The sequence below is a fragment of the Octopus bimaculoides genome, chromosome 10, assembly GCF_001194135.2.
Source record: "Octopus bimaculoides isolate UCB-OBI-ISO-001 chromosome 10, ASM119413v2, whole genome shotgun sequence".
Taxonomy (NCBI): Eukaryota; Metazoa; Mollusca; class Cephalopoda; order Octopoda; family Octopodidae; genus Octopus; species Octopus bimaculoides.
Window position 1 is genome coordinate 88,400,453 of NC_068990.1, and position 14,963 is coordinate 88,415,415.

General features: G+C 34.3%; 1 protein-coding gene across 1 annotated transcript in view; it reads left to right on the plus strand.

The window, feature by feature from the left end:
• LOC128248839 (uncharacterized) overlaps positions 1-14,963 on the plus strand; it is a 47,033-nt gene that overhangs the window by 27,292 nt on the left and 4,778 nt on the right. The window contains exons 17-25 of the mRNA XM_052970988.1: positions 525-695; positions 1,852-2,091; positions 3,262-3,492; positions 4,313-4,483; positions 5,502-5,738; positions 7,647-7,880; positions 9,966-10,139; positions 12,863-13,102; positions 14,647-14,880. Coding sequence (XP_052826948.1) covers positions 525-695; positions 1,852-2,091; positions 3,262-3,492; positions 4,313-4,483; positions 5,502-5,738; positions 7,647-7,880; positions 9,966-10,139; positions 12,863-13,102; positions 14,647-14,880 — 1,932 coding nt within the window. The remainder of the gene's footprint in view (positions 1-524; positions 696-1,851; positions 2,092-3,261; positions 3,493-4,312; positions 4,484-5,501; positions 5,739-7,646; positions 7,881-9,965; positions 10,140-12,862; positions 13,103-14,646; positions 14,881-14,963) is intronic.

Sequence of the window (14,963 nt, forward strand, 5' to 3'; positions counted from 1 at the left end):
GTTTCACTGACGTGGGTAGGTCTTCTCAAGAACCTCATATCGTCAGACATCTCTGTCCATTGCTATTTCCCCCATGAGGTCCAACATCCTGAGATCTTTCCATATCACTTCAGCCCATGTCTCCGTGGGTACCATCCACTTTCAGTGATCATCACTTCTTTATGCAGCTGTCCTCATTCATACACATCACATGTCCAAACCAATGTAGTCTTCTCTCTTGCATGCTACATTTAATTCCTCTTATGCCCAACTTTTCTCTCAATACATTTACACTTTGTCATACAGGCACACTGATGTTGCACATCCAACAGAGCATACTGCCTTCATTTCTTTCTAGTCTATGAATGCCTTCTGCATTCAGAGTCTATGTTTCTCTACCATGGTGTATAGCCATGTGCACACAAGATATATATATATGTCTTTGTACTTATTTCTTCATTCTGTTTCACTCTGTTATTATCTTTTCATTCTCATACTCCTAATATACATGCACTATTGGTATCAGTTTCTGTTTTCAATTTCAGTTCATGCAAACATTGACTGTGGAAGCCCAAAAGACATTGTTGGTGCAGCAAAGTCCTACAAAACCACTACCTATAAATCTAAAGTGACCTATACTTGTCCAAAGGGAGAGCAACTAAAGTCAATATGTGAAAAGGACAACAAATGGACTCCAATAGCTTCTACCTGTAAAGGTAACATGAATAGCTTCTTTTTTGTTGTCTTTCTCTATGTAATTAGTTTTATTTTTGTATTAAATGTTTGTCAGAGGACTCAATGATAATTTTCTGTACAATATTATATCCTGAGTCTTTCATTACTAAAACTTGGCAATCTTCTGGAACTGACTTCGATCCTGCATACTGTATTTTCTGAAGTCCATCGGATTACATTAGATAATCTTGTCTACCCTTTTGAAGACAGTTGGGTGTGAGTAAGAGAGATTTTAATATTTCTAACTTGTTGGGTGTCTACGTAAGGGCTTCAACAGCAGTTGATCTACAGTAACTGTGGAAATTAGTATTGCAAGTTAACTGATATGACAAGCCTTTCCTCTGATATAATCTGTTGCCTGATTCAGAACAATCTCCATGTCTTTTAAACGGTCATGGCAATGATGATGGACAATGTTAACATAATTATTGCTAAAATAAACACTCTCATTGACCCACAGATTTACTCAGGCTTGATATGGACTGCTTTAATGACACAAGTGTAGAAGGGTGGGTGACCTCAGAATTTCATGACATGGCTGTTTCTGTCATGACTAGCTTATTAAAAAAAATCAAAATAACATCCCATTGTAATCAATTAGAAATTCATTGTTTATGTCCTGAGTTGAATGTAATTATGGAAAGCTATGTAATTGTATGATATTTATGTCATTCTCACAAGCACTAACTTCAACAAAAAGTGAACTGACTTCAACTAAGATTAAAACCCATATTTAGTTACCTCCTTTTACATTCTGGGTTCAAATGCCAACAGGATGTAACATGCCTTCCATACTTCTGAGGTTACTTTATTTTCATGTATCCTCACTGTTGAATTGTGCCTAAATTAAGAGTAATTATTATTAATATTGTTACTAGCATCATTTTAATTGTATCTGCAGTTAAGTGTGATATGTTTGCAAAATGTGTTGTATTTTTTTCTGGCATTTTAACTTCTGAGTTCAAATTCTACTGATGTGAACTTTACCGAGTAAAATAAAAAGCTAGTCGAGTTAGTGTAGGGGCAGGTGCAATTTTATTCAAAAATTCACACCTCAAAGTTTTGGCCATATTTCTGTTAGAAATTAAATTATATTGCTGTTAATTTTCATTGGTATAACCTTTACTTTAATTCCAGACGCTAAGATCCATTTTGTGAGAGTAGAAAATGCAACTCTGAATGTAGTGGGGAAAATATTGTGGAATAAGAAAAATGCAACAGCAGACACTTGTGCAGAAAAATGTTTTTCTGACAAAAGTTGTTTATCATTCGAATTAAATAAAAGCAGCGGAGAATGTTATCTATCAAAGCAAACTGCAGCTACCACTGAGAAATTAGCATCAGCCAAAAGCATAGATTATTACCAACGAGTAGATTGTAATTATACTTTGTGTTTCACTATTGATTTTCTTTTTTTCTTTTTCTGAAATTTGCGATTCCATTTGTACTTCATAATATATTGACAACTATTTCTGTAAAGAAATCAACAGGTTTACCTACGAAGAGAGACATAAACGTATTCCTGCAAAACAATTTTTTAAATCAATATTAGGAACTGTACATACTGCTGAGGTATTCTCATACAGCATTTGTTCACCTTGAATATCTCAAGAAAGTTATTACCCAGATTGATCTGATTAGCATAAAATGTGTCATAATTCATCTTAACAATTTGAACAGAACAATTAAAGAATTATATCTAGCAATTGACAGACATATTTGTCCAATCCCAGGCAAAATCAAAAATTATCATTGTTTCCCTTGTGATTCCATAGCAAAATCCATAACTAGACCCAAATTACATTCATGCATCCATTGTAAATAGCTGCTGCTTCTTTAATTTTTAAATACTTTTTTTTAAAAAGTCCTTTCCTTCAAACACTCATGTTAAAATGAACTGGAGTGACCATCATTATTATTTTATAAATATTTTTAAAATATTAGATAATTATATAGAAGTACCAGGAGTTAAAATTTTGAATAACATATGAGAAAGTCCTCTGGTTCATTGTTGTATCAGCAAGCAACATATAATAAAATCACAATCCATCAAAAATTATTTTTCAGCATAAATCATCCTTCTCGGAATTAATGTGAATTCTAGTACATCATGAAGCATATTCAGAACCTTACCTCAATATCTAAGTTGCAAATAATCTATTTGTACTTTCCTCTTCTGATGATGTACTTTTTTTTGAGACTGAATGACTGTAGTAATACTTGACACATTGGTTGTTCACCTGTTTAAGGAAGTATCAAACTTGTAAAAGCATGCCATTAGAGAAGAGATGTACAAATAAACTATCTGCAGCCTAAATATCAAGACAAGGTTGCAAATAAGTCTCAAGATTTTCTACATCTCACATGAATTCTAATTAGGGTATCATTTTGTGAACCAGTTGTTTATAATTAATTTTCCATTTACAAAATTATGCTCCACATGCTTTACAATATTTGATGTATAAACCTGGTGTGTGTGTGTGTGTGTGTGTTTCAGTTGGTGGATGAGTACAAAATGTATTCCTTGTTTCCTTTTTATCTTTTCAGCTGACAAACCTTTCAAGTTACATAAAGTTAGCATATCAAAGAAAACTGCTTTAAAACAGTTTGAGGATAAGACTGCAACAGAGTGTAATAAAAAATGTTATGAATATCAAGAATGTAATTCTTATGAGTACAATGAAAAATCTAAATTATGTGTTCTGACTAATGTGACTCAGTTGACTGGTGATCTTAAACCCAACTTAGGAAGCTGGGATGTTTATATCATTAGCCCAGGTCAGTACAGTATTTCCATTTTATTTATGTGTGTGTGTGTATTTCCACACACACATACACACACACAGGGGCATTTTAATCTTATAAATCAACATCAGTACTTATTTCTAAAGCCTGGTGCTTATTCTGTCAGCCTGCCTTGCTGAATATTAAGATGTAATGCAACAAAATAGGAACTGTTGGGTTGGGAAGCAAACTTCTTACAAAGCATAAATGAATAAATTCTAAACAATAACATAACCCTAAATTTAATTAATAAAAAGTTCTCCAAAACACTCTCCATAACAACCCACTCTAAAATCTAATTACCATTCTGCTCAAACCCACACACCTAAAGAAGATTTTTAACTTAACAATAACAAGTCAAGATTAACTTCAATGAAACACAGTCCAAACTTCAAAGTCCCTGTCAGTAACATTCTTGTTTAAGAATAATATCTGTGTATTTGAATGATAAAAATTGATGACTTGGTTATCTGACATTGCTAGAATTGTTTGATTAATGGTTTTAGTGTGACATATGCATAATACAATTTGTTACATTGCATAATAATTTACATAACTCTCAACTCCACAGTCTGGCCTAGCAGATGAACAGGAAGACCATTTGCATGAGACCCTTCTTGCAGTATATATACATAAATACTTACATACATATATACATGCAAAAATGCATATGTATGTATTTATATCTGTGTGTAAATTTCTTCAGTTTCTTTCATTTAATATCTTTTATTTTAATTTTGTCATTGTCTCTTCGATTTCTCCCTCCTCCTTACATACACTTGCCATTGATATCAGTTTCTCTTATCACTTCCAGTCTTCACAAAAGTTGACTGTGGACCACCAACATATGTTGTTGATGCAAAGAAGTCTTACACTACCACCACCTATAAATCTGAAGTGACCTATACTTGCCCAGAAGGAGAAACGTTTAAGTCAGTGTGTAAAGAGGACAATAAATGGTCTCCAGTAGTGTCTTCTTGTGAAGGTAATGTAATTAGGTCCTCTCTTGTTACCTCTGTCTAGGTAATTTTATTCTGTTTTGTGTAAAATGTCTTCACCAAAAGAAGAATGACGAATTCCATGACAATTTCCATGGTGTTTGTGGCTAGTGAAAGAGAGAAATAGGAAGCTATCCTTGGATCAAAGACATTCTCATCTATACATTGCGTCAACCCAAATACTGTACAGTACAACGCACTGAGTTTTTCTACACTAGAGTTCAGCAATAATCTGAAACTCTTGTACTCTTTCAGTCCACCAACCTAAATTGTTATAAAACAGGTTAGGGTAACGATGCTTTCTGATTTGGGCAAAGAACCCCAAAAGTTTTGATAGAAGTGTTTTAGTCACTATCATCAACTCAAGCACATGACTTGTTTGATGTTATTGACCCTCACAAGAATGTAAGTCTAAGGTGTAACATTGGCTGGATTTGAAATGAAAACATGAAGTACCTGAATATATGTCATAAAGCATTTTTTCAGTTCTTCTAAGTAGTATACATGTATATATTTAAGATAAAGATGAAGGATAACGCAATTCTGTTCTATGTAGAAGATCGTTATCTTGGACCAATTGAAGACCACTATAAACTTCAAGGGCAAGATCCTTGAGAGGAAGTTGAATTATTTGCATGAATCATCTCAGAAGAATTTGTGGCCCTGTATCTAAGTTAGGAACTATTATCATTAACATTGTTACTGTCAAAAAAATAATTATAATTATTCTTGTTAAGAATGATATATTCACAGAATCATTTGAGCATCAAACAAAACGTATAATGATATTTGTTCTGGGGCCCATAACTTCTTAGTTCAAATCTGGCTGATGTCAACTAGGCCTCTCCAGTGTCAAGAAAATAAAATGCTAATCAAGTCTAAAAGCCAAATTAATTGATTACCTCTTACCTCAAATTTTTGGTCTGCTTTCTATGTTAGAAATTATCATTATTATTATTGTTGTTGTTGTTGTTTCTATTTGTCTGAATTTTACTTTAATTCTAGTTATTGTAATCAAATTTGTGAAAATAGAACATGCGATTCTGAATGTACTCAGGAAAACATTGTTACAGGAGGAAAATGTAACAGCAAGTGCCTGTGCAAAAAAATGTTTGTCTGACATTACTTGTTCATCATTTGAAGTAACTAAAGAAAGTAGACAATGTTACTTGTCAAAAGATACAGCTTCCTCAAATAAAATAACAATAAGCAAAGACAGAGATTATTACCAGCGAATAAGACGTAATTATTTTTGTATTTTATTATTGCACTTCCTTTTTCTCTTTTTCTGAAATTTGTGATTTCATTTGTACTTCATATTATATAAACAACCATTTCTATAAAGATACTGAGGGGTTTACCTGATAAAGATGTGTTCCTGAAAGCAATATTAAGACTTGTAAATACTGTTAGGGAGTTTTCATAGAGTATTTGTTGACCTGGATGTTTCATTGTATTGTTTTTGTATTTTTTTGCACATGTGTAAGAAAAGAAACGTGTTATTTTTTAAACCTGATTAGTAGTAGTAGTAGTAGTAGTAGTAGTAGTAGTTGTTGTTGTTGTTGTTGTTAACTACAGAGCCAGAGTCACAATTGGTAAAAATTTACGTATGTGCATTGACTTACAAATATTGCACAAAAAAACTTCACATCAATGAATAGCATACCAACATAAATAAAAATCTTAACTAGAACATGAAACAACCTTTTTAAAAGCAAATATCCTGACATAGTATTAGAAACCAGAGGGAATATTAACAAAAATCTATTACAGGCACTACTAGAAATATCCATATCAAACCCTAGAGAGGGAACACCTGTCTGCTCCTCAGAAATGGTATAAATAGTTTTTTGTCACTTTCATCCTGTTAACTAAAATAACTTTACTCAGAATAGACAGTGTAACTGCACATGGCTTGGAATCATCTTGGAAGCCACATTTCATACTCAATCACCTCAGTTCACTATGATTAGCAGCAAGACCAGAGTTTCAAATAGTCTTGGTGGACACAAGATCTACTTATTTCCAATTTGACTGAACTTGAGAGGTAGAGTAGCTGTGCTATATTAGAAATGATTTGATCTTAAAATATGGGCCATCTTCCTGGACCCAAGTAAGTTGGTGGTGATCAGATTGCTTTAGGCTTCTAGTGTGTTTCCTTGGTACACTTCACTCCTTAGTTCTAAGAGATTCAGTGGCACCCTGAATTCATGTTTGGAATATGTGGGAGAAGCCAATTGATGACAGGTTTATATAAGTCTCACAACACTACTCAAATGTTTTGCACTGTTTGATAGGTACTGACAGGATTTCCCAAATGTACCAATATGGATATGGACATTAGGTCGTCCAGATCATATCTTGGTAGAGTTTTCGGTATAGATCAGTAGATAGAGATAGCATAGGTTGTCCACAATTTAAAATCACTGGTTATGCAGACCACAAATTTGTGATCTGCATAATCACCCAAAATAGGATTTGTAGACAGGAACCTGCATACTGAAAGCTAAATGTATCACTGCCAGTGCACCAAACTTACAGAGAAGAGATCAGTGAACTAGTAAAATGGGCATTCATGGGGAAAATTGGCAACAACAAATGATAGTTTGCCTTGAAATTAGTGGAGAACCAATAATGTTTAGCAAGTAGCAAAGGAAAACACCCCAATAGAGGGATTTAGGTAGAAACTTAGTGAGATTAGCATGTGTGCAATTGCACGAAGGATGGCACAAGAATATAAATTAATCATTTGATGTGCCCAAGTGGAAGAGGTGCAACATGGCAACAAAGCCATGATTCAGTCTTTGGTAAACTAGGAAGGGCATGTGCCAATAGATCACAAGCAGATATGTGTGACTTTTCAGCAACATTTTGTTTATCTGTTCAGGATGAGTGCTGGGCTGGATCACTAGTATTGATTCAGAGCCCATCTAAACAGCCTTCCATGACTCATGGCAAGAGAGGACTAGTGTTGTCAAAAGCCATTAACAGCTATAGTGGTGTGGGATGCAAGTTTTAAATGCACAGCGTTGGAGAATCACCTGGTTTGGGTGATCTGATGGTTAGCGTGAATTGTCAGCTATTGGTGCCATTCAGCATCATATATATGAGTATAAAATGTATGTCTTCTTTCCTTTCTTTCTTTTCTAGCCAATGATGCCGTTTTTTCCTTTAAAAGATCTTTCATAAAAGGGCATGATGCTTTTGAACGACTGAATAATGTGAGCTTAAAGGAATGTGAACAAGCCTGTCATCAGACTCCAGAATGTCACTCTTATGAGTACCAAGAAGCTTACAATTTCTGTGATCGAAGTAATGTGACTCACTTGACTCATCAACTTCAACCCAGCGTATGGGGCTGGGATCTTTACATCATTAACCCAGGTCAGCAGTGTGTTACATTTTATTTCATGTGTGTGTGTTTGCATGTGAGTTTGCATGTGTGTGTTTTTGTGCATTTTGATATATGTACATGTATGAGCATAATCTATCTATCTGTCTGTCTATATATATATATGTGTGTGTGTGTGTGTGTGTGTGTGTGTGTGTTTGTGTGTGTGTGTGTGTAGTTGAAATTTACAGAAAAACAAAAGACAATAACAGGTGTATGAACATCAAGCAGGTGTATTAGTTTGACATTCAGGAAAGTGAGGAAGTCTTTTACGTTTCAAGCCTACGCTTTATAGAAGTAAGCATGACTGCTGTATGCTAGTGTGTTTGCAACAGCATTGCTGCAAGGAGGCCTTTGGCATTGAATTAAGGTTGGGTAGTGTTAGGGAGAGAAAGAAAGAGAAGAAAAGTATACTTACATAGATGTGTATGTGTGCACTCATATATATATGGAGACAAACATAGGAGATTACAAGGGATGCATAAAGTTGGAAGGTCTGCATTGGCATTGGTGGTTAGGAACCCTGTCCTTGGTTGTGGAACAACCAGTGTTGAGGTTAAAAGCCAGGATAAAAACCATGTTGTCTAGAAGCCATGTTAGGTACCGTGATGTCTAAGCAGAGATAGCTTGAACCATCCTCTCTCACTGTAATGAGAATCCTAGTTTATTTTGTGTGTATGTGTAAATAATATGCCTAAATATTTATTTTTAGTGAGCTCTGCCAATTTATCTTAACTCACTGATTTTATGCACTTTTACATATAGGCCTAGCAAGAATATGTTGAGGAAAACTTGCTGTTGCCCAAATATGTGAAGGTCAGCTGAAAAATTCATAGAATGACTAAGATACTCTTATGGAATGTGACCAAATGAGGTTTATTTTTCAGCATTATTTCCTTTACAATCCACACACTTCTTCCATCTGTGTTGCAGTGATTGGATCTCATTACTGAAGAAACTTTCAGCTTGGTGATCAAAAAAGTCATCAACAGAAAATATGATGTCATCATCAGTGTGATACTGGTTCTCAGCCAAGTGTTTTTCCTGTTGGAGAACAGATTATAGTTAAATGTGTCCAAATCAGGAGAATACGGATGATGATCAACTAGTTTAAAGCCACAGTCATGCACATCAGCCTTTGAAACCAAGGACTTGTATACTGGAACATTGTCCTGATGAAACAAGACCCCTTTCATCAGTTTTCCTGAGCATTTGGTCCTGATAACTTTTCATAACTGACTCAATAAGTTGGCATAGTACTCTCCATTGATGGTGTGTTCCTTTTGAAGATAGTCAGTAAACACAAAGTCTTTTGCATTCCAAAAAACTGCTGCCATCACCTTCCCTGAAGATGGAATTACCTTGGCCTTCTTTGGAGCAGGTAAGAAGGGCTGTTCCCACTGCATGGATTATCTCTTGCTCAAAGTGATGATGCCAACACTAATTATGGGTTAAGGAAACCAAATGGATGTGCCTCAAGCAATGTCAGATTTTACCATGTTGTGATCAGCTTGGAGTGTTTTTGATCAGGTGTCAGACAACATGGCACCCACCAAGCCGAAACCTTCATCATGCCAAGTTCATTGTGCAGAATATTCTCAACTCACTTACTCTATACAACTTTCCAAACACATGTTCTGGATTAATGTATGTAGAGGAAGTTGTTTTTAGTCATGGTGTTGACTATTTCCAATTTGGTTTTTGGATTTAGAATTCTTATAAAGTATTCATCATAAGCATTTCATAGTTGATCATTTTCCTCTTTATTTTCTAAAAGGGGAATATTTTAAATTTTCCATTTGCACAGATCTCTAGGTGTTTATTCTATAGAACATTTCTAAGAAACGAATCTTTAATTTGCCGTTTGTGCACGCTTATGTGACTAGTTATTTTTGTATCTGTTCCCTCACTTAATTCTCTTTGCACTCTAGGTGTGTGATGCAATATATGAGAATTTTTGTTTTACAATTCATGTTTGCATTCACTTTCACTTCCGTTCCATTCTTGAATCTTTTTCATTCTCATTTACTTTGTAACGTGCAAGCAGCATTAGTATACATTTCTCTTATAAATTCTAGTTTACTCAAAAATTGACTGTGGACCTCCAAAAGATGTTGTTGCTGGTGTAGTGAAGTCCTACAAAACCACAACCTATAAATCTGAAGCAAACTATGTGTGCCCAAATGGAGTACTAATAAAGTCAATATGTGAAAAGAACAAAAAGTGGACTTCAGTAGTGCCTTCTTGTAAAGGTAATGTAAACAGGTTTTCTCCTCTTGTCACCGTTTAGGTAATTTTGTTATTTCTGTGTTAAATATCTTTGTTAGATGAAGACTGGCTAACTCTATGACAATTTTACATGGTGTTTGTGGCTGATGGGAAGGAGAGAGGAAGCTATCCTGAGACAAGAGTCTTCCTCAAATGCTTGCAACAGAGTGGACCCCATAATTACTACCCAAGGGCCAGGTAATGCTATTAAATTGGGTGATGGATTAAGTCTAGCAGCCTAGAGCTGGAAGCATAGAAACTTGCTCCTCTCTTGCAGGCTTCCACATAGTTCACATCCACCAAATTTCATCTGCAAGGTTTAGTTGTGAAGGGAATTTTTAACAATGCAGAAAAATACTCCACCCTATACCTCATTGTTATTAAGTAAACTTGTATGTCCATAGCTATGCTTCAACTCATGATAAATTTTCTCTTAGTTTCTAACTTGACCTGTTTCATCCACACTTTGTGTCATCATCCAAACCTGTACAATACAATGTCTGAGCTCTCCATAAAAACTCAGCAATCCTCTGAAACAGACTTCTGATGCTTGTTTTCTTGCAGTCCATCACCCTTTATAACAACAATACTAACAATAATAATGATTTCTGATTTAGGCTCAAAGCCAGCAATTTTTGATGGGAAGTGTTTAGTCAGTACCATCAACCCTACTATATGACTGATACTTTATGACATTGATACTCACAAGAATGAAAGACAAAGTTGACCTTGTCTTGATATGAATCAAAAGATTCTGAATACACATTAAAATATTTCTTCCAATTCTCTAATTACTATATGTGTATACAATGAAAATAGAGATGTAGATGATGATACAACCCTTATGAGAACCCTACCTTTCAAGACCATCCTGAACTCCAGGGACAAGTGTCTTCTTCAGTTATTGTTCCCTGACCTACAGCTTTATGTGCTGTGGCCCCAATTCATTCTTGCTCTTCTTAGCATTTTCACATTACCATCACTAAAATTTTCCTTAAGGACCACAGCTTCTTCTCCATCTTCATCTTCTTACAAGTGAAACTTTAAAAATGCAGATAGGGATTGACCAAAGTGGAATGTCACTATCATCCAACCTTTCAAACTTTTTTGCTATAATTACCAGACAGAGGGAAAATGCCTATTCTTCCAGTTTAAAAGAGGATGTGAGGCAATTATCATGATGGGTTTGGCTGATAGCTAGATTCATCTTACACACAACAGCATCTGTTTGACATAATGCTACAACTCAGCAATGCATGGACAGTGACTAATGATTTTGGTTTCTTGGAGGCATCTTGGGAAAGCCTGTCTCTTGGCACTTCCATGACTTTAGATTTTATATTGGATCAGTAGAATCCTTTGGTAGCACAGACATATCAAGGACTTCATAAAGTTAACCTTAGTATTCTCTGATCGAATGTCTTCTCAAACAAACTTGTCAGTTCACTTTTCATCAATGCTCACAACAACTCTGAGAATGTCAATACTCTATCCCTCCACCAACCCTCAAAATATTTTCATAGTGGAACATCCACCAACCCAATTACTCAGATCAAGTTTGATTCAGTATACTATATTTTCTGAAATCCTTAGGATTACTTAAGATAATGGGGCCTACTCTTTTCAAGGTGTTTGGGTGTGATTGAGGGAGATTTGTTTATAAATCTAACATATTGGATGTCCACGTATGAGTATTGATAGTGGCTTGTCCATGGTAAAATTTGAACTTAATATTGGAAGCCAGCAGATCTAAGGTATCCTCTGGTATAGTCTACTGTCTTGTTCAATACAACCATCTGGCCCTTCAGGTATTCATGGCAAATACGGTAGACAACACTAGGTCCAATGTTAATATATTTACTACAGAAACATTGATCCATAGTTACTCAGCTCAGCATAGATATGGAACACATTAATGTCACAAATATAAGAGGGAAAGTGGCCTCGACATTTCATGACATTACTGTCTCTGCCATGACTAGCTTGCTGAAAAATAAAAAATACCACTTCATTGTAATCAATTATACATTCCTTGTTTAGATATTAGAGAAAGCTGTGAGGTAATTTGATATTCATGACTTTTTCAAGGGCACTAAATAGCTATGTAAAATGAACTTAGACTGAGAATCAAACCCAAATCACTTTTATTAAAAGAACAACTTGGGGAAATATATACTCAGGGTCACTTTCTACATGGAAAACAATAAAGTGGCTGGTTATTGATCAAATATATTTTAATTAGTTAAAATTACAATCTGAATGGCTGGTAAAATAATTATGTTATGATTTCAGAAGAGACAACCTTGAAAGATTGTTCTTTTTTACCTTTTACATCTCACTAAAGTATCATTTTTAATGATTAAAAATTTTAGTTGTTCCCATTTACTACATATCGTTTATTAATTCATTAATTTTGTTTCCAGGGTAAAACACTGAAAAATTAGTGAAGTCCTTGCATTGGTTAAGCATATTCAGTTAAATACTTTTACATTCTGGATTCAAATCCACCACAGTATACTTCACCTTTCATACATCTGTGGTTGATAAAATAAGCATCAATCAAATACTGATGTCAGTTTATTTTCAAATATACTCACTGCAGAATGTATTTAAGGCCTTGTATTTAAGTTAGGAACCTCTACATTTCTATGTTAGAATTTGTTATTGTTGTAATTTTTCATTCGTCTAAATTTTCCTTTAATTCCAGTTTCTCAGATCTATTTTGTGAAAGTAAAGGGAGCAGTTCTGGATGTATCTGGGAAAATTTTGTGGAATAAGCAAAATGTATCAGTAGAAACCTGTGCAAAAAAATGTTTTTCTGACAAAAATTGTTTATCATTTGAAATAATTAAAGCAAGTGGAAAATGTTACTTATCAAAGCAAACTGCAGCTTCCTCTGAAAAAATAAAAGCAGACAAAAGCAGAGATTACTACCAGCGAGTAAAATGTAATTATTTTTTGTATTATGTTATTTGCATTCTCTTTGCTTCTTTTTCTGAAATTTGTGATTCCATTTGCACTTCATATTATATAGACAAACACTTTTGTGAAAATATCTGCAGGTTTATCTATAAGGACAGACATAAATATGTTGATGACAAAAGCGATACTAGGTACTGTGAATACTGTCTGGGCATTCCCATACAACATTTGTTCATCTTGAATACTTACATGCATACTTTCAGTTGTTTTTTTTTTTTGTTTGTTTTTATGTGAGAAAGAAAAGTCCTGTTATTTTCCTCAAATAGAACAGCGAAGGTAGTGGCTGCAAAACCATCATTGCCATCAAAGCATGAGCAATAGCAACAACAGCTTTCTTTTCATTTCTACAAGTTAGCATAGTTTAGACAGTGCTATTACTACACAGTGTCTTATCACTAGTTTTTGTCCAATGTACAAAATAACAGAAATAATGCCAATGTATATAGTCATGTATTTTCTATATTTTGGCATGGTTATTATAGCAAGATGTTGTTCCTCTCAACAACCATTGCACCACCTGAATATAGTGCATTTTCCCAAATCTTTGTTTCTTTGTTATTTTATGTTTCACATGTTCTTTAACTTAGTCCTACTTTATATCTTCATTTATCATCCTCAATGTTCTCATCTATCTTTAGAGATCAATAAAAAGAGTATTATAATTAATATTTTATAGATAATTTTAAATTACATAATATTGTTAGTTATTGAAATTTTGAATAAACCATGAAAAAGCCATCTGGTGCATTTTAAACCCTAATCCATTCCCAAAAGTATTTTTTAGCATAAGCCAATCTTCTCAGAATAAATGTGAGTTCTATTACATCACAAGACAGACAAAAAAATTCATCTTAATGGTTCAGTTGTATATAATCTATTTGTACAATGGTGTGCATCTCTTTGATATTGAATGGCCATAACACCACTTGAAACATTGGTTGGTCAACTGTTTAAGTGAATTCTGACACTACAATATTGCACCATTAGAGGAGAGATATACAAATGTATTGTCTGGAGCTTTAGTAGTTAGACAAGGTTTCAGATAAGTCTCAAGATATTCTGTGACTCACATGAACTCTGATTATGGTTTCATTTTGTGGATCAATCAGTTATTCATAATGAATTTTCCATTTACAAAATTATGCACCGAGTGCTTTACAATATTTAATATATACTACAACAAAGGAGGTAAGCTGGCAAGTTTCTTAGCATGCCAGGCAAAATGCTTAGTGGCATTTCATACATCTTGACATTCTGAGTTCAAATTCCAGTAAGGTCAACTTTGCTTTCATCTTTTTGGTGTTGATAAAGTAAATACCAATTGGGCACCGGGATCGATGTAATTAACTAACCCACTCCCCTGGAATTGCTAGCTTTGAGCCTAGATTTGAAACCAATATATGCTAGAAGATATGTATGGTGTTTGTTTGTATGCTTATGGTGTATGCATGTGCTCAGGTGTGTGTATGACTGTACAATGCATTTCTAGTTTTCTTTTGCTTTTTCCAGCCAATGATGAACCTTTTGTACTACAAAAAGTTACTTTACCAGAGCAGACTTATATTGGAAGGCTTAAGAATTTGAATTTAAAGAAGTGTAAAAAAGCTTGCTATGTGTATCCAGAATGTAATGCCTTTCAGTACAACAAGAATACTAAATTTTGTGATCTAAGCAATGTGACACAGTTGACTGAAGGACTTAGACCTAACAGTGGAAATTGGGATGTATACATACTTTCCTCAGGTTAGTAAAGTGTTTTCATTTAATTTATTAAGTGTGTGTCAGTGTGTATTTAGATATATGTATATGTGTGCAGTATATATATA